The sequence below is a fragment of the Hippocampus guttulatus genome, chromosome 3 (genome assembly GCF_054856545.1).
Source record: "Hippocampus guttulatus isolate MCC_2025c chromosome 3, RoL_Hgut_1.0, whole genome shotgun sequence".
In the NCBI taxonomy this organism is placed as follows: Eukaryota; Metazoa; Chordata; class Actinopteri; order Syngnathiformes; family Syngnathidae; genus Hippocampus; species Hippocampus guttulatus.
The window spans coordinates 12,539,931-12,559,996 of NC_141263.1; the positions used below are offsets into that span (position 1 = coordinate 12,539,931).

General features: G+C 41.2%; 1 protein-coding gene across 2 annotated transcripts in view; it reads left to right on the forward strand.

Moving 5' to 3' along the window:
• The window catches only part of sox6 (SRY-box transcription factor 6), a 149,916-nt gene that overhangs the window by 121,963 nt on the left and 7,887 nt on the right, over positions 1 to 20,066 (forward strand). For both annotated transcript variants that reach the window (XM_086106839.1, XM_086106840.1), the window contains exons 14-15: positions 7,909 to 8,014; positions 19,173 to 19,346. In XM_086106839.1, coding sequence (XP_085962965.1) covers positions 7,909 to 8,014; positions 19,173 to 19,346 — 280 coding nt within the window. The remainder of the gene's footprint in view (positions 1 to 7,908; positions 8,015 to 19,172; positions 19,347 to 20,066) is intronic.

Consider the following 20,066-nt stretch of genomic DNA (forward strand, 5'->3'; position numbering starts at 1 on the left):
ACATGATTGATTGCGTTATTTGTTTAATTTCTGTTCAAGTGAATTCAGAGATTTCTTTCTAAATCTATGGATGAAAAGACTGAGCACAAGGTTGTACTGTATTGTCAAGATAACAGCTGAACTTCTTTTACTGATTTTGGTGGGCTTAGCTGAAACAGTACTTAGTGATGTGCGTGCATAAGAAAGTTGCTTGACAATCTGGCCTCCATTTTTTAGCAGTGTGTGGTTTTACACATTAAGCAGACAAGCCTGCACCGATAGAGAGTGAAGACAACCGTTTTCATGTTTCTGAAGCCCAAGTTTATAAACGTACTGTTTTTTTATTTTAATCGTTAAATTTTGGCAGAGTTCTTTTTATCTGTGGTGTGTCAAATTTAGAAGATTTATTTTCACTTTACAGTGACTTTAAAGCAAGTTAATTCTAAACAGCTGCATGGCACGTAGAATTGATGCGAAGTCATTTTGACAACATTAAAAGTGTTCAGTAGAACAGTATAAATGTTATCATTTGTGAGCATTTGCCTTTGTGATGACCCAGGAGTTCTTCTGAGATAAAATGTATTCCTTTGCTGACATGTACTTTGCCAGAATCAAAAGGTGAAAGGGCAGTATTAACCTATTGAAGTGGCCTTTTTGCCCTGGGGCACCTCCTCTTCTCAGTATTGATGACTACAATTGTCCATTTCCCCTATCTAAATCTCAGCCTGTAAATATTCAGATGGAGCTTACACTTCTTCTCACCGATTGCTTGTAATGGTTACACGGGTCCCGTCTGCCCCCATGTGTGTGCGTGCACGTGTGCTTGTGATGCCAGGGCTCTATTGAGGCAAAGCCCTCACAAAGACTTTGAATATAATTTTGTCTGGTCGGCCGCCCTGGAAGCAATTTTCTGCTCCTTTTCGACCGCTGTCTTGGAAATTGCAAAGCAAAGCATTTTAGCTGTAGTGTAAATCCTTGGCATACAAGGCTTTGCCCCTCCAAATTAGATTACCCAGAGCTCCCAGACTATGACTATGGCCAGCCAAGTGCCATTGTGACAATTGCTTACATTAACGCTTTGTCCAATTGCTTCCCAAAAGAATACAAACACCATTTTTGCGCCAGCAGGCCGAGAACATTTAGCATCCTCTCTTCTGGTACCAACAAATCACGGCGGCCACGCCTTGGTTGGGTACTTTGGTGGCATCTGCACCACCATTTTTTTTCAACGGTTATTTTACATGGTGAATTTCTGGGTCGCTGTTCGACCAAGAAAAAGAATGTCAGCCTAAGTTGGAGGACACATGACAAAAGCTCCGGCCGCAAAGTATTGCTGACAGTTTATGGTATTGTTGCAGTTTGAACACAATGTCTTAGCTGTCCGATGATGTTTCGCCCAGTTGTGAAAGGGTTTTTGAGGATGTCAACAAAATACCCCAATACCATGACAACGATACATTAAGGTGAACACGGACAATAGAACTTTGTTAGCCAACTACTTTTGGTATTCACAAACAGCAGACTTGACTTTCTTGTATTGACTTAATTTTATTGTTAGCACACAATGGTATCATGGCATCCGTATCTCTTCCTCATATACCCACCAGAGCTTACATTTTTTTTTGTCTCTTTTTTGTTCTTAGTCTGCATCATTTTACTCTATGTGCTTCTTTTACAGAAGGCCAACGAGTGTTCAGAGTGAGACAAAACATATCTGAAGTGCTTTGATTGTCAGGCTTCATGTAGGAGAAACGTGTGGCAGGAACGTGTTTTTAATAGTATTTAAAATCGTGTTTATTACGGTTGCAAAAGATAACGGAATTAGCAAGTATCGGTACTCAGTATCGGTGAGTACTCAAATGTGTGTGGAAAAGTCGTATCGGAGCAAATCACAGTTTTTCTGTATTTTTACGATCCTGAAAAATATCATGTAATAATTTTCAGAATGCAATAGTAATGATAAATAGACAACATAAAAATAATTACATTTGCATTAAGGACCTTTTAGTGGCATTAGATTTTGTCAGGGTAAATGCAAGTTTAAAATGCACCCATTTATTATCTGAGCCGCTTATTCTCACCAGGGTCGCGGGCGTGCTACTGCCTATCCCAGCCATCTTGGGGCAGTGGGTGGGATACAACAAAAAAAATTGGAAAATAAGTCATCCTGGATAATGCTACTATATTCTTTTATTAAAAACAAACAATAAATGCCAAATTGGCAGCAAGCCCAGAAAATGTTTATGTCCCCTCTCTTAGGCCGTTGAGTCAATTCAATTTAATGGAGAGCCTTACCCCTTTCTGGTTTTAAGTGATGCCCCGGCAGTGTCAATGTAAAGGGGATATTCTGCCATCTCTCTTCTATGCAATGTTGAAGACAACTATCATGGAAACAGATGCCAAGCTTTTGTGGCTGCTACTGTTGATTCTGCTGCTGCCTGCATTAGCCCTAACAAAGGCAGGGCTGCGGCTTAAAAAAGAGAGCAACAGTCGGCATGAAAGGAACTGTGGGTTTACCGCATGGCTGCGTATGCTTAATGTTGAAATGGCTCAAAAGTCACAAAAACTCCTAGAAGGCTGCAGGATTATAAATAACATGGCAACTGGTTACAATAAAAATACAAACCAGATGAGCGCTGAGCAGCCTTTGTCTCCATTGGACTGCTGAGTCGTTTGCTTTGAGATGTCTTTTGAGGGCCGCAGACCACACTGATGACTGAAACGTGATCTGCTTAACTCCATATTGTGGTCACCAAGGCTTCAACTTGCCTCACACCAGGTGCGCGCTATTACTAGAGCCACTTCAGCACATTATCAAACCTAAGTGGCTGTTTAGGCTTCTGCAGCTGTTAAAAGTCACATATACTGTATGTTGTGTTATTTTTTCCATGAAAGAAAAGTACAGAAATATTAGCCATAGTTTCCAAATTGTTGATTATCCAACTGTCTGATGTCACAGAGATTTTTAAGCACGAAACTCACTTTATTAACTCTACCTTCATCTATGGCCAAAAGTAAAACAAACAGAATACATGTTTTCAAAACATTTTGCCCAAGCAAATTGCTACTTATAATTAACTTAATTTTATTTTGTCCAACACTCACAGTACACATTTAAAGTGACCAATCTTACAGTGAGTTGGCCACTAGATGGAAAGTCCAAATTTGGCAACATACTGCCTCTGGGCCAACCGCCAGATAGGTGTGTTTTGATGTTTTTAAAAAACCCTACATATGGATTAGCTCCGCTTCTCTTATGCAGTTTAAGGCCCCACTTTTTTATTTATTTTGTTATTGTTTTTCGGGAAATGAGGATGAGGGTTACACTTATACCACTGGATGGAGAGGACGGTTGAATAGCTATACTACTTGAGTAGTATGATACAAGGCCAGCATGTGATTGTGTGTCTGTGTGTGTGTGTGTCTGTGTGTCTGTGTGTATGTGTACGTGAGCGCCAGGAGAGAGCAGACAGCATCTACTCCAAAAGAGGCACATTTGACAGTTTGGCTACATATGACCATAAAACTGTCAGCATGTAAACAACAATAGAAAAGTTACTGCGACATGCTTTTGGCAAGTTAAACATCGAGCCTTAGTCAGCTGAAATTTCCACATTTGGGCACAGGCAACAGCTCATGATGAAACAGATTTCTTTTTTTTTTTTTGGACACTAAACATTGACTTAATCTGAGGGATGTTTTCCCAAAAAATTACTTGGATGAATGTAACAGGAAATGTAACGCGTTACTACCCGCCTCTACATATTGCATCGAAGTACAATCCCTCTTCCCTATATTTTAGCAGAGCGTTACCGTTCAAATTGGGCGTAGTGTTACAATAGTTGACAGTAAATGATTAAATATACACTTTTATGAATCAATGCCTAATTTTTGATGAATTCTTGTGCCTACTGAACTACTATATTTCATTGTAGGTCATTACGATGATACTTTGAGAGCCAAATATTTCGAGCTGGTACTTGACGTAAGAAGTTTGAGAACCACCGCTCCAGTCCAGCCATATATATTAGCGCCGCGCTGATCTGCACCATAATCTACCCCGCTCGCCCGTGTTTGCCTTTCATCTGCATTTGAACTATCTCTGGTCATATGGCTTTGCCTATAGCCTGGAGCTATTTACAAAGGGGTTGAAGGAGTGTCAGTATTGGCAGCGTGTTGCTTAAATACAGGGCAGGAGTGCGCACAATGCACAGGGCCATACGCCACCCGCCTTTGCCCAGAATACACCCTGTGGGCAGAGCAGCACATGTCCTGCGGTCTACCAGATTAAAGCTCTCTTTACAGCACTGACAAGAGCTCCTTTTGGCTTCCTTGTGCCTGACAAATTCTATTCGTCCACATCCCTCTTCTTCTGTGACGCACGTCTTCTCTCGATGGCCTGGTCCGCAACCAACAAATATTTTAAAAACAAGCAGATGAGAATGTGTTATTGTGCAGCACGGGTTGCGTCGCTGGAAATGGAGCTGTGCCGGGGTGGAGTGCGACACGCTGAAGTCATTTCAGGGAGAAACTGGTGGCTTGCCAGCGGTCGTGGTCAATGTGAAAGACCAATGAAAGCCTTCACTTTTAGCTTTTGTTTCCCCTCTTTTTAACTTGAATTCCTCTCATCATTTATTCTTCTGGTTTGGGTTATCTGCCGTTTTGTTGTTGTTATTTTTAGCTCGAAAACTTTCCAAAATGTCTTTTATGTCCACAGTGTACTGCTGGGCTCTTCTTCTACCCTCTCCCTGACTGCTTCCCTCGATACTGCGTGTCCTTTGCTCCTCTTCTGTATCAGAGTGATCAGTAAAAATTTAATGACACTATAAAATAATAAAAGTGCCATTAATTTATCACAGCACTTGATGCGTGGGCAATAAAGAAGCATTAGTTCAGTGAATATTTTCAAGGTTTAAAACAAAACCCTGATGCTGCGCAGACATAAATTACCGCACGTATAACCAATAAGTATATTACGCACAGTATATAAAATTTTATGGAAATTTGTGCTTCCATATTGCACTTGCAGCATGATGGCAATTAGCATATCAAGCATAGCAAGGGACCTTCACACCAAGTATAAAAACGTTGGCTCCCGTAAAGCATGATTTCTGTCGGATGTACGGGACAAAACAGCACCGATGTACAATCTGATCATCAGACCAAGTGGTTATTAGAGTCCCTGTAAAGTGAAAAGTACAGTGTTGTTAACAAACTTGCCAAATTTGATTGGTTAAAAAAGAGGGTTAAAAATCTGTTCTCTCGACTCTCAGATGCTATGAAAGCATGCCCTGTTCAACTGTCAACTATCAATTAATACCCACTATTTCTTCTGGGATCTTTATTCTGCCTGAACATACAGTAACTAGGTTTGAGCTGCAAAAATATATCGGCTTAAAAACTCTGGGGGCTGGAATATATCCGACTGGGCTGTTGCGGAGCTGTTCCATGCAGCAACAACGAGGCTATCTTGCCAGCCCGAAGCCCCATTCCACTCCTAAAACATCCGTCTTTCTCACCCTGACGTGCACACTGAACAATGAGGCACTTTAAAGCACGAACAGCGGACTGTCTGAGGGCATTTGTGGGACGTAGGCATAGCCAGCTAGCTAAGGAACTGCGCTGAACAGTTGCATCGGATCATTGCTGATGTGAGCGGAGGCACTCACGTTTTTATTTAGTAGGGGATGTGCGACTCATGCTAGACTACAAAGTGTGACATGCGGCACCGTTTTAGCCGTGCCCTCCACCCCAAAAAAAATAAAATCTGGAAAACTGAAATGGTGAAAAACAATTTAACACTACATCTCCACACAACTAAGGACTACGGTCCATAATTTTCTATCACTGCTATATTTTCAGCAATTATCTTCAAACATGTATCATGAATTTAGAAATAAATCTCTGAATTCACTTTACGATGTCTTTCATGAAACTTATTGATGGACGGCCCCTGTTCTCACTGAGCTTCTCGGCTCAACGTGATGCTTAATGATCATGACTTTATAAAAGGACTTGATTGATAGCAAGAGACCAACCAAGCACACAGGAGGAACGACATGACGACTTTATTACAGAGAGACAGCACCCATGAACACCAACTGTCCAAGTCGCATTTGAAGCAGCCCATTGCCCGCCCCGCTAATCAAACATCAGTCACTTTGTCAGCAGGCTGCTAGCTTCTTTCATTAAGAGTAATAATATAGCTGGCTGATGAATACGCTTCTGCATGTATGTGCTGCTATAAACAGGGCGGCACACTTAATCTTTTCATTACAAAGTGTTCATATGTCATCATTTAAAAACACTTTTGTAAGCAGAGCCACAAGTGCACAATTACTCAGGTTGCCACAAATGTCAGTAAAAAGAGATGAAAAAACAAATAATAAATGTTACAATCTACCACAGTGGTGACTTGAAATACAAATGTAGTATAAATTGAAATTTCGTAACATTGCACACTCACCTCAAATCATCTTTCCCCACTGAAATGAATGTAAATGGCTTTAATCCATCCTACCCCCCACACCCACGAAAAAAAACAGCACTCTATACTATAGTAAAGTACAAAATATTGTAAAGTAATATTCTTCCTGGAATTCACAGCTTTATTTTTGTAAGCATTAAGGGGCTAAAAAGAAATTATTTTAGTCATGATATTTTAAAATCAAACAGCTGATTAATCGATGATCAGAATTTTATTCTGCCAAATATCAGAATCCCTATCGGTTTAGCCCTAATTGTGACATTGCTTCACCTTTTGTGTTCAAATAGAATTGCTTAAAGGGTTATAAAACCACAACAGTGTTGCTAATCTTTTCCTTTTGCGTTGTGTGTCAGCATTAAACGAGAGGAAGGCAAAACTGACGGCAGTTTTGAATTCACATAATTCTCATTTTTTATGTTTACATTGACAGTAAACTTTATTAGGGAGTAGCATGAAACAGGCCTCTTTTTTGAAGATTTCTTTCTGCAAATGTGTAGCTTGTTGTTCACTGCCACCACAGCGGCACAGGACTATGTACTGTATGCGCAAACAAAACGGTGTGATGCATTACAAAGAAGGGGCTTAAAGATTAATGTGAGTGTTTTGTGCGTGCACAGCAGGGGAGCTCTTAACATTGTGCCGGGGCTCTACCTGAGTATCAGTTTAGATACAAGGTGGCAGAGGTCAGCGTGACAACACGTCGTTGGCAGAGGGCGCACAACAAAGGCTGTCATTTGGACTGGCGGTGACATGCCTGCCTTTCAGTGTGATCCAAGCGAAAGATGGATGGAAGGGAAGAAGGGGAGATTCTTTGTATCGTGCAGAGTCAAAGTGTCCGTCTAGTTGGATCTTTGGAGAGCAAGAGACAGTCTCTTGCTAAAACCCTGTCTATTCACTGAGGAAGTAGGTCATTCAACAATGAAGCCGGCGGCAGTCGGCACTCTCCCCCTTGCATAATACATTAAGTGTAATGTGCATCAACTATTCAAAGGCTGTTATTTTATTCTGTAAATGCACATGGACATGACATTTAATATTGTCACGGGGCGCTGAATGACAGGGTTTCATTGTGCGTCAAGTACAACACCATGCCAAGTTTAATCGGAGCTCAAGAGCCGACACGGCAAACGGGAAAATGCTGAATAAATGATGGTGGCAGCGCTCTGGGCGCTGTCGGCCAGCCAGAAGTGCGGCTTGTAAGAAGACGAAATCTCAGCCCCGCAAAGCCAGCCACGAGCCCGTTGTGTGCTCGGGATCACAAAATAAATCTATTGACAACAACCCCTTACTGTCCCCCCCTGCCCTCCATCATACTGATGACATACCACAAGCTCTGGTGAAACAGTCTTCCCTTGACTTTTCATAATATTGCAGCATATGATAATACCATCAATCACAGTAATATATTGTGTGGTTCCTGAATATGTGTTCTTTATTTGCAGGAAAGGGCACATTTTGAAGGAATCGGGCACCACCTTGGCAAACTGGGTGAGGACGGGAAGATTGGCCACAGAGTCATTGACCTCACCAGGCCCGAGGATCTTGATGGTAAGGACATATGTATTTTTATTTGAGGTATATATATTTTTTTATTTTACCTGTCTGCTTCAAGCCAAAGACAGTTCTACCTTGATTTGGATATCTTTAACAAAAGTTGTCTCGTAAAAATGTGCTGCGTAATTTTGCCAGCCTTGATGTTTTCTGCTAGTATGTTATACCATCTGTGATAATGCCAAGAGCATCTAAAATGAAGAGTCTCTCCGTTGAACACACAAACGGGGATATGCTGCAACCAGATGACCATGCCAATCTTCACTGATTTATAAAGCTGACCCCCTAACCTGACAAGAGCCTTTTAATACTTCATAAAAGCAAACGGATGTCTTTACAAGATCTTCCCAAACCCTTTTTTTAAAGAGCCAAGAGTCAGGGGATAGCTAAAAAGATGAACTGATTATGCAGTTTAACAGGTGGAAATTAATCTGAACTCACTCATGCTTGTGGCTAACCAGTTCCTTCCTCACCAAGGCATTAGAGCAATCCATTTTTAACAAGACAAGCTAACTCAAATGTTTGAAACCTAATCATTTTCAGTCATTCCTGACTTTCCCAACTTTTAGTCTCAAGGCGGCATAATGCTGAATAGCTCTTACCGATTTAGGGGAGAGGCATAGTCTGACAACAACTCTCAGCCAGTTGAGCGTTTAAGAGGGTGACTGGAATTTTTAACGCTTTCATTGGTTCATCATCAGTAAAAATAACCGACAACTTGGGGGCAGACCAATAGAATCGATTATCGGGAAAAAAATAAAATTGACTCAAATTCAGATTTGACAAAGCGTATTTTTAACCCAACCGAACGTGTCAAGTATGAACACACGTTTGGTACACCTCCACGTGACTGACGCTGGACTGGTGTAGAAATGAGTGCACGGTAGTCATGTGGGGGCTGGGATGAATGCTGCTCCAAAGGCATTTAGGTTTTCACAGGTAGGTGAGCTGGAGGACAAGGGCACCTTAGGACAAAGCTGGCTTTTCTCCAAACTTGGACTCTCACTGCCGTTGTGCTTGTTTGAGGTCGTGGGCACAGGAGAGTAAATTTCGCTTGCACCATAGTGACAAAGCGTCACCTCTCTTTGTGGCCCAGGCTTCTTCACAGAAGCAAGCAGTCCGCACACAGCACCAGTGTTTGTCCGGCATAAATATTTGTGGCTGTTTCCATGGCACTTGAGAGCGAGAGCAAAGAAGAAAGTGGTTGTGACTCATCTTTGATACTTCAGAGTGTCTTAGGGAAGGAGGATAGATATTTCTCAGGACAATGTAACCCAACATCTTGCAGCGGCATCACACGCCCTCGACACCGCATTGACTAATTACATCTGTGGCTAAAATTCAAGTGTCCCGGTTCATGAAAATGAAATTGAGTAGGGCTGAGGGTAGTATACCAAGTCTTTAGAATGAATTTGATTGATTTAAAAATACATATGTTGTAGTTTGAAACAGCGTTCTTAAAAAAAAAATGCATATGAGATGTGGGTATTATTTTGCGCCATTCTCATGTTCATTACAGTAGTATCTGTGACTTTGAATGTGTTTGACTTAAAAAAAAAAATAAAACGGGGCCGGGCCTGGTGAGTGTCATGGGAGTCAGCGAATATGAGTGGAAATCTGGCTGTTAATTGGCTAAACATTAGCCGGTCTGTGTGTTGACTGCCCGTGCATACATTATGGCTGTGCAGCGACTGGAGTGTATGAATGTGTTGATTCTGTTACGGTGTGTTCAGTAAAGCAACAGAAAATGCACCAGCGGTTGTGTCATTCATTGACCACCTATGCATTCAGATGCCGTCGAAGAAGTGAGGATAGGCTATATTAAATTATCTCAACATGTTTACATTATTTGGTGTGGGCAATCGTAGATGTGATGTTGTGTAAGCCAATTCTGCTTGATTGTAGACACATTGCACTTCATCTATTTTATGTGTGAAATAATCCCAAACATTGGCCATGATGTCTTTTACATATTTACGCTTTTGTGTTATTTCATACGTGAGTCAGCAGTAACATTAGTCTGGAAAAATAATTAGTTGCGAGCTTTAAGGACAAGGATTTGCTTTGGCTGTTTTTTGGCAATTGAATTATTCACATGATGTGAATAATGGTTCTTGCCCTAAATTTTAGAGGTGCCGATCAATTTGTGTTTCCCGTGTGAGACACAGAGTGAAGTCATCTAAAGAAAGGTGCGGCTCCTCTGCGGACGGATGCGCTTCTCGTGCTCCTCATCCCAGAGGGAGTCTTCCCTCTTGAGCGATGCTGGAGTCAGGCAGGGCTGAAAACACACCAAGACAGTTGTGCCCTTTTAATGCCTTGACGGGGCCAAGGAAAAGGCTTAAGCCAGACGCGTTCCCACTGGGCTATGGATTATAGGAGCAGGCCGGGGTCAAAGGAGAGGAGAGGTCCTGTTCCCAGAGGGAGAAAGCTGGGAGTCAGGCGAGTAGGCACGACTCAAAATACACCGTCAACACTGTGAATACGGTAGAAGAGCAAAACACACATTGCTGATTGATGGGGATCAGGATTTTATGATGTGAACCACAAAGTGTTAACTCTACTCACAACATTTTTACTCCTAAAACCCTTCTTGGAAAGATTTTGAACCAGTCGTTCCCTGGCATGATATCCTTGATATATACAGGCATCTAGCTAAATGCAGTTGCATGTGCTCTTTAATTATTGACAAAGCTATGATTAAGTTATTTTCTGGTCAAAAGTCATCCAGATGTGAGGGGAAAGGAGGGTGACAGTTTTTTAGCCGTTGTTTCAACAGAACGTGGACAGAAGAGGGGATTTATCGAGAGCACACTTGTTCCTCAGTAGTGGAGTTTCACGAGGAGGAAAATTACACGTCGTACCTCCCAGTCGTCGCATAGGGTGTGAAAGCCCCTTAGTGTGATGCAGGTCTCCCTCCAGAAGCGAGCAGCCGCACTGAGCGGGCTCTGTGTGCAAACGCGACTCTGTCATCACAACGGCTCACAGAAGGCTTTAAGTTGCTTAGGCTAATATTTGCAAAGCGCGCAGCAACAGCACAGACTGGAAAGTTGTGGCCAAGGTATGGAAAAGGGATAGGATTGCCTCCATTTTACAAAGCCACGAGCCGCACGCGTGATCTCACCACTCTTTTCGTGGCTCTGATAAAAATATTAGACCGCAGACCTTTTGTGTCATTGATGACTTGCTGAAGTTATGGCCGTGCGTCTCATCACCGAAGCTCCAGAGAGGAGAACCAAGATGGTGTTGAAAGGTGAAAACTGAATGAATGTAAACGTCGGGTGCAATGATATGAACACGCCTCGCAAAAGTCCTTGTGGAATAGGAAGAAAAGAAGAAAAGCTCTTCTTGTTGCAGATGATTGGTCTTGTCTTTCTGTACGGTGGAGCTTGGAGCGTTTCCAAATGTGATTGTTTGAAGGCGATCTATTGTTGTTGTTCTTTTACTCGCTGAGGCCGTGGGATTGGAGCTTGCGTTGCGATTGTACAGAAAGGCTTCGTCGGGATGGTCACACTAATAATTTATCACAGCAGAAACAGCCCGGCTGATCCATAGAAACTAATAGGCGGGATCGAGTGTTGATGAATTGTGTCTGAAAGCATTTGAGGCAGAACATATAAATAAAATTAGGGCCCGACTGAGACTGATTTTTTATTTTTTTTAGGCCGATGCCAATCACAATATTTTGCAGGGTAAAATTTCGAGAGCTGATTAATTGACTGATTTTAACAGTGTGAATAGCAGTGGGAACATTTGGCTCTTTTACAAAAAATGTCCTTTACGATTTAACTTTACAACAAAGACAAAAATGGGCCAAAAAACATTCAGCCAATTGTTCTTTTTTTAAATGATCTTTTAGGGTGTTTGAACGGCATTGTCTTTGTCTCATGTTGAAATGTGGATAAAAAGATTTCGAAAAATCTGTTGATTTTATTTGCCTGTTTTATAAGTGCAAATCTCTCTCTCTCTCTCTCTCTCTCTCTCTCTCTCTCTCTCTCTCTCTCTCTCTCTCTCTCTCTCTATATATATATATATATATATATATATATATATAATATATATATATACCTGTATATATATATATATATATATATATGCTGTATATATTCCACTGCAATGATTGAAAAGCCATAACTCCATAAAAACTCCCCAAAACACCACACACGTTGGTTTATTGTTTTTAATAAAGCAATGTATTGTGAAATATAAATATAAAATCATGATAAAACGTAATAAAAGAAAGTGACACAATGGCTTTATAAATTGCAATCAAGTCAAATGTGTCAGACACAATGCAAAATGATGTTTTTGCAACACAAAGCAAAAAAGTTTGACTAAACAAATGCAAAAATAAATAAGTTGGGGCACGTGGAAGTCAAAGCACTTCTGTAGCCCATCAAGACATTTCGTCAAATGTTCATGACTGAATAATTGTGAGCGTGTCTGTCAGCATGTTTGTGCAAAGTATGATGTTATGAAAGGTAAGACTCGAATACAATAGACATGACAAAAGCACAAGCGACATGTTGATGCATGTTGTCTGTGTGCGTTTGCACGTGTTTGTGAGGGTGCACACGCACACACACACACACACACACACACACACACACACACATTCTTAATGAAGAAGAAAAAGGGGGGGATTGACATGTTAAATGGGGTTTAGCTCTCTCGTAATTTGTGTCACTTTAATTAGCATGCTTTGAGCTCTGGCTCCAGCAGCCTGCACCCCGAATGTCATGTCCTGTTTGCCCATACACATTAATCCAACATGATCCCGCTCCAAGGGAGAGGCTTCATTGTCGCCGCTAAACGCCTGCAGTCAGAGGTGTGACCAACGATCCCAACAGGTTTGCCCGATAGCGGGCTCACTCTCCCGAGCCAATTCTACTCGAGAGGCCTACGCCCGTGTATCATCTTGGCAGTGTTACATGTCAGCTACAATGCCCAACGTTGGCGTAACATGTTGAAGTGTGGTCAAATACCGCATCTTTCCACGTCACGCGCATTTGAGAAGAAGTTGGCTTTTGACTTCTCCGTGCGCAGCAAATGAAGGCGAAGGCTGCCTTTTTCCACACACGGAGCGTGCGTGCCCGAAGGCAGCCCGAGGAGCAGACATGCAAAGAGGTGGAGACGACTGGAGCAATGCTACCCTCTGGCTGGGTGCGTGGTCAAGTCTGAACCTGCAGTCCACGGGCTATATTTCTTTCACTTTTCTCCTCTCAACATTTTTATTCCCCACCTCCTCCCCCTTGTAAACATAAAGCCATTTTCCCTCACTGTAATTCATGCTGTTCATCTGCAAGGTTTACAGGAGAGACAAATTAAAAAGGGACTGTAATATTCCTCTGTCGCACGTGAGCCACGGGCCTCATGAATCACAATAAATTCTATTAAGCAGCACTCCCTCTTTGTTATCCCCAACACAACAGCACTAAAGTATTACCCAGCCTCTGTCACTGCTAAACATCCGTGTTTATTTACACAATCACACATCCACCTAACTGATTCCCAAATGTCCCGCCCCTCCAAGACAAACTGTGCTTTAACGCTAATGGGCAAAATGTCAGAGCTGTGTCGCGACCTCCAAGTGGAAAGATTGAAACAGTATTGCAGTCAATTGCTTGTTGGGAATTGAAGAGATTTAATGAGACGGGACGCTAATGTGCAGGTTGTGCCTGATACAGTCATATGTTACCTGACAATGCAATCCACGCTCTCATGTTTGAATAGCCGTTCCTCGATCTGCTGCTGTAAGTATTCTTGTCGCTGCATTTATAAACATGAACGTTCCCTCGCATTTGTTACTGTGTAAATCCCAAAGTTGAGTGTGTATATCTGCTCACCGGCGTGTGATGTCAATTTGTAGCTACATTCGGTCACACTATTGATGAGCTTCATGTGAAGGTGGCTTTCTTTTTGTTGAATTTAAGTACTGAGTACAGGAATTTATGGAGACATTGGGTCACGATTGTGTACATGCTAGAAGCAAAGTGTTGCTCTCTCTTATATACACATTTCCCTACATGTCCATGGAAGATTTTGGTATGGTCATATGAGGCCATGGTTGAACTTTGTGGTGCAAACAAAACCCTACTCATCACCTATATGAAAACCGTTCCTACATAAAGCATGGTGGTGGTATCATCATAATTTGGGGTTGTTTTCTTCAACTGGAGTTTGGACCTTGGACAATGTGGAGGGAATTATGAACAGTTCGAAACAGCAATCACTACAAGCACAAAACCTTCATGCTTCTGAGAAAAAGCCACAAATCGGGAAAAGCCAACTCGAACAGCTGAACTTTACTTGGATTAATCAGTAGCACTGTAAAAACGTTTAATGTTTAAATATGTTTCATGTCTTGAATATAGTTTGTAATTTGTAATTTTTCAATGTGGAAACGAATCAATCTATCCATCAACTGGACTCTGCTACGAAGCAAAACCCGGCAGGAAAATCCTACTAGAACATCTGAAATTTAATTGGTGATCGCCAGAGCCAATTTAAATGGCGGGTGTGCTGACTGCCATTTAACAAGAGTAGGAAAGTCTGTTTGATTCTGAACATGGCAATTATGAGCGGGTATGCACACTTGAGCAACCTCATTATCTTACCTCACATTTTATACATTTTGTTTGAAATTGCATAAATCTCATTAATTATAAGTATATTATTGAGTGACTACTATGGAACCTGGAACACAGCATAATTCAATCAATTCAGACAATTGACAACTCAGCCAATTTCAGTAACAAATCAGATTCCAGGCCGTGATCAACTCATCGCTGTAAGGGTATGACTTCATTTGAATGTAATACCCCACAGCATTTGCATAGTGGTTTCGAGAGTATCCGTGCAAAGGGTGAGGATAAACAATGACAAAAAACGTCTAATCTGGCTCCCCTCCAGTGGAGCAAGTCACGTGGCTGGTTTGCCGGTTAACTTCGGATGTGGCACAAGCTGATGGAAGGCAGTTGTTTTGTCCCTCCCCGTAAGCGGCTCAACCTCTGCCCATATGCATGCACACCAGTATATAAATTGCTGAATCAGTGTCAGTGATAGAGTAATGGGCCGGGAGGCATCGTAAATTACGGCGAGCGCTCCCTGGGTGCAGACACTGGCTGTCTTGTCTGAGTGAGCGCTGCGCTCCTGAGCTAATGAATACCTTCATCTGGCCCCGGCAGTCAGCAGATTGCCCCGTGTTGATGGATACTGTCAGCCCTCCGCCACTCCACATTTCATTGCACAATAAACATGCTTGTCAAAAGCAAACAAAGTGAAATCAATTCATCCTGTACAGTGAGTGCATGCTAAATGAAATTAACCAACTGTGGGCTCTGGTGACAGCAGCGCTAGTGTGTTATTTCCGCCCGCAGTCTTCTGGAGACCGAAGACAGATGAAAGGCGACACTTGGATATGGTGCTTTGCTATTTTTGTATGGGCTGCTATGTGTGTAAGCGCGTATCTTTGAGCACACTGATATAGGGCACCAAAGAAGCATCAGCGCTCGTTAAAACAAAATATGGAACTTAGACCATTTAGGTATGAAAATATTCAGCACAGTTAATAATAAATGAATACAGTCAATGCACCATTTCACTTAGTTGGTGCCCTTTGCTTGTTTTAACTCTCTCAAACTACATTTGTACATCTGTCTTTTTCCGACTCTTAAATATCATACTACACATGTTGAATTACTCAATAAGTGTGGTGGCCCATCCGGAGCAACTTTTTTGTGTGTGCGTCATTGTTTAATTGTCCTGAAACTCCTTATTGGAAGTTGCATGAATGCAAGCAAAAGGACTGAGTTTTTGGGCAAGCAATTAGAAAATACATGAAATACTGTATAGCCACATGACATGTAGGCTAATAACACTGAGCACATTACAGTGATCCAGCAGGTAAATGTATTATTAAAAACAAACAAATAACACCCCTAAAATAGTTTAGGCAACAGTACTGTGCCAGTTACTTTGGACCCCCTCCCCCCCCCCCCCCCCCATGACTTGCAGAGGATGACGTAACTTCCTGTGCACCATGTGACTTGTGGAATATTCCAAATTAAAAGGACTGACTGAATATGTTTATATACACACACACACATGCACACACAAAATAAACGGAAGTATAGTTCAAGTATGGATTAACAGACATACGTCTAATCGATTTAATTTATTTAATTTTAAAACAAATTTTAGGAAAGACATGCAACAAACACAATTTTTCCAGTTAGTTTAAATGAATCTTTTAAATTGTATATTTGTATATTTAATATATATACAGAACACCTTGCTCGATCATTCAAATTTTTTTTACAGTTAATTTAATCATGCGTTGATATATTTTATTTCATGGGGTCCATATTAATGCTTTTCTTTTGGACTGTGTCATTTTCAGTAGCATGTGTTTGTGCTTCTAAGAACAAGATCATGACTGTACAAGTTACGTGTGAGCTTCTGTGCAGTGTCACAATATTTGTTTTTGTTTTTCTTTGCCTAACGCCTCTGGAGATATGTTGCTCTTGACTGTTAAACTGTAAACGTGGTGGAAACAGAAGCCGGTCGCAAAAACATTCTCACATGGACTCTTCTGGCGTTTCAGACCATCGAGCCGGTCGGGGGTTGAACTAGAACAGCGCAGCATCTTGAGTGAAAGAGCGAGAGTGAGCGTATGTCTCCGTGCTGCCTCCATTACTCATGAAGAATGTGATATTGTTTATCATTTGAAATCATAATACAAACCAAAGGCCAGGTAATGTGTGCCAGGCTGCTGGTGTGCAATGGTCTAATGAGAAGGCTTCACATGTGGATGATGAAATATGCATGAGTCATCCCAAGCTTTCTTTTGCAGACTTGAGATCATTAAAGATGTATCGTAGCATATGGAAGGCTTTTTTTGTCTTATTTTTTCCAGCCTTGTTTATCAACATGTTTTTGTTTGTTGAAATATTCATCGTGCTTTTATTTAATTCTTTCACATCTTACTTATAAAAGGAAGCAAATGTGCATGCAAACAGAAATCATTATCAGTTTGATGTACAGTTTAATACGGAGAGCAACGCTGCTCTGCTGAGAGTCAATGCCCTGACTGAGAAAGCAATCATCTCATCACCAATGTGTGAAGAACACTTTATTTTCCCAAAGTCTCAACTTCTCTGCTTTTCTCTCCTTTTCCGAAGCTGCCCCAAACCCTCTGCTGCATTTTTGTATTTGTTTTGGCGCGCATGCACTTTTATGGATGCCAAGCTAAAATGTAAGCAACTGATTGGAGATCTGTGAGCGCCTGTGTGCTAAACATGTGAATATCGCCCGCAGTTATTATATGTCATGTCCAGGTGTAAGTTCTTGATTATAGTTACTTGGCATTTTTTCATAAGCTTGCCAAAATACAGTAAAACATATATTGCCATAAAATCTGCATTGAAATGCTTTGCAATTGAAAACAAAACAAAATACTCTATGTTGTATTTGTCAAAACAGTCATTAAGACTGGACGGTAGGACATAAGAGTAAAAAAAAAAAAGGGACCATCTCTGTTCCTATCTTTTGTCTCTAATTTGATACACAAGAAGCCTGAGTGTCCCTTAAATTAAAAATAATACATAAATTGATAAATAAAGAAATAAAAACAATCAGAGAGCAGTTGTACGAAACAATCAAAACACAAAGTAAATCTGCAAAACATTTAGGGTCCTGACCTTAAGTTTGGAAATTTTGCTTTAAAGCATGTATTTCAGCTTCTACAAAATCAACTGTGCAAATGATTGCATATTAGCAACTAATTGATTGACTGATTGATTAGATTTTTTGCACCTCTTAGCCAAAATAATTTCATAATCCAACATGGCTGCCAGCAATGTCCCTTGTTTGTCTGTCACTGTGCTACTAATTCATATCTAAGGTCGTGTTTTAGGCCCACTCTATTTACCATTTATATGAACAATTGTGATCAAAATGCGGCAAATGCAGGACTCCACCTTTATGAGGATGACAACATCGTATTCTCCATTGTGTTCTACATCTCTTACACAAGCGGTTAACGATCTGCAAAGTACCTTTTGGTCATTCAAAATAGACTGTATCAGCTAAAACTTGTTTTAAATGCAGGTAAGACCAAACTTAGATCTCGAACCCGGCCTCATATTCCTGTTTTCACGCCTCTTGATGGAGAGGAGAGTGAGGTTGTACACTGGTACAAATACTTGGGCATAGTAAAGAAGCTAAGGATAAAGCTGGGATTTTATTTTAGAAGGAAGATGTGTTTGTGTTCAAATGTACAAAAAAAAAGCGTACTGGCAATGCTACTTTTGACCTGTTTTAGACTACGGTGATATTTTATACATGCATGCGCTCTCCACAGTGTCTCCATCAAATTGATACTGTTCATCACGCATCCCTGACGTTCATTACAAATTGTAAAGCTCTGACTCACCATTGTGATTTGTACTCTCGGGTTGGGTGGCCTGCTTTGGCAACTCGCAGGCTCACTCACTGGCACTCCTTCATATTCAGTATAAGGCAATTGCGGCTACCCCCCCCCCCCTCCACATTTGTGTTTTTATCAGGCAGAAAACCTCAATAGGACCAACTTGGTTTAATAAAGGTTTAAAAATAGAAAATAAATAAGTAAGAATGTAATAAATGTCATACTGTACAGCATGAGGTTTAAATGTATAGTATATCATTGCAAATAAAACAAATTTCAGATCTGTGAGTCCAAAAATAATAAGCCAATGTAAGTAACAGAAAGGTACTCTCATCGGTATGTCGTAACAATTCCAGATAGGAGGTTTCATGTCGTTTCTATGATGTAGGCTTCTTTCAGCAATAAAAAACAGGTTTTTACTGTCACAGAGTCTGAAAGTCTGCCCAATATCACAGTCTGAAAATACAGAAGGCCCTCTGGAAGGCAAAAGAAAGCCTCTCTATTGGGAGCTGTTTATAAAAATGTGTGGGCCTTGGGTTGAGTTGCTGGATACACACAGTCAATGTTTACGGTGTGTAAGTTCATCAGAGTAACTGAAGGCCAGTTGTAAGAAGTCTTGTCATTAAACTAATGTCTCGCCTCGCGCGCTCTTCTTCCCACTGTTCCGTCCACTCTATGTTCCCATCAAGTCAATGGCACTGCCAATAAACCACTATCTTTGGCCAACAGGAGGCGCTGGGTCAACCGAGGCCAGAGTCTTCAGGGAGTCGAGAGGGAGGAACAGCAACGAGCCGCACATTAAGAGGCCGATGAATGCGTTTATGGTGTGGGCCAAAGATGAACGGCGTAAGATCCTCCAGGCCTTCCCGGACATGCACAACTCCAATATAAGCAAGATTCTGGGTAGGTTCCGACAGGTTACAGCACCCAAAACCACAAGATACCGAATGCTGTTGTTACGTTACAACTATAGAAGTTTGGAAGTCCAAACACCTTCCCCTGTATTTAAAACGGAGTATGTATATACTGTATTAGGTGGGGATGGGCGAGTATGGATACCCGATACCGGGTATTGTTATCGGGCCGATATCTGGCCATATTTCAAGGTAGGATGACTCGCGATGGCGACCGATACTGGTGGCTCTCTTGTGGCTATTCTACGATCGGGAACTAAAGACATGTCTGAGAGATGCCTTCTATACAAAATCAGATGCAATTTCTGTTGATATATGGATTGAAATAGAAAAAGGTAACCGAAAATTGCCATTATTTGTGTGTGATTTTAAGAAAGAAATGCTATATTGGGATATGTTCATCTTTTTTTGTTAATTTTCTGTCATTTCTTTTTTTGGGGGGAAATTTTATGTATCAAAGGTATCAGTATTTAATATCAGTTTTGGTGACTACTCAAATGTTCAGTACTCCTACTGGTATCAATATGAAAAAAAAAGATGTAGCAAGAGCACTTCTCATAGTAAAAAAAGGCAAAGGCTTAATCTGTGTTGTCCCTTCAACAGTGTAGTCCATCCATCCTAGTTGTGAAAAGTGCTGTGACGGAGGCCCTCACACAGATCAAGTACCCACTGTACACTGGATTGTTGTTCCCTACAGCCTGACACCAGA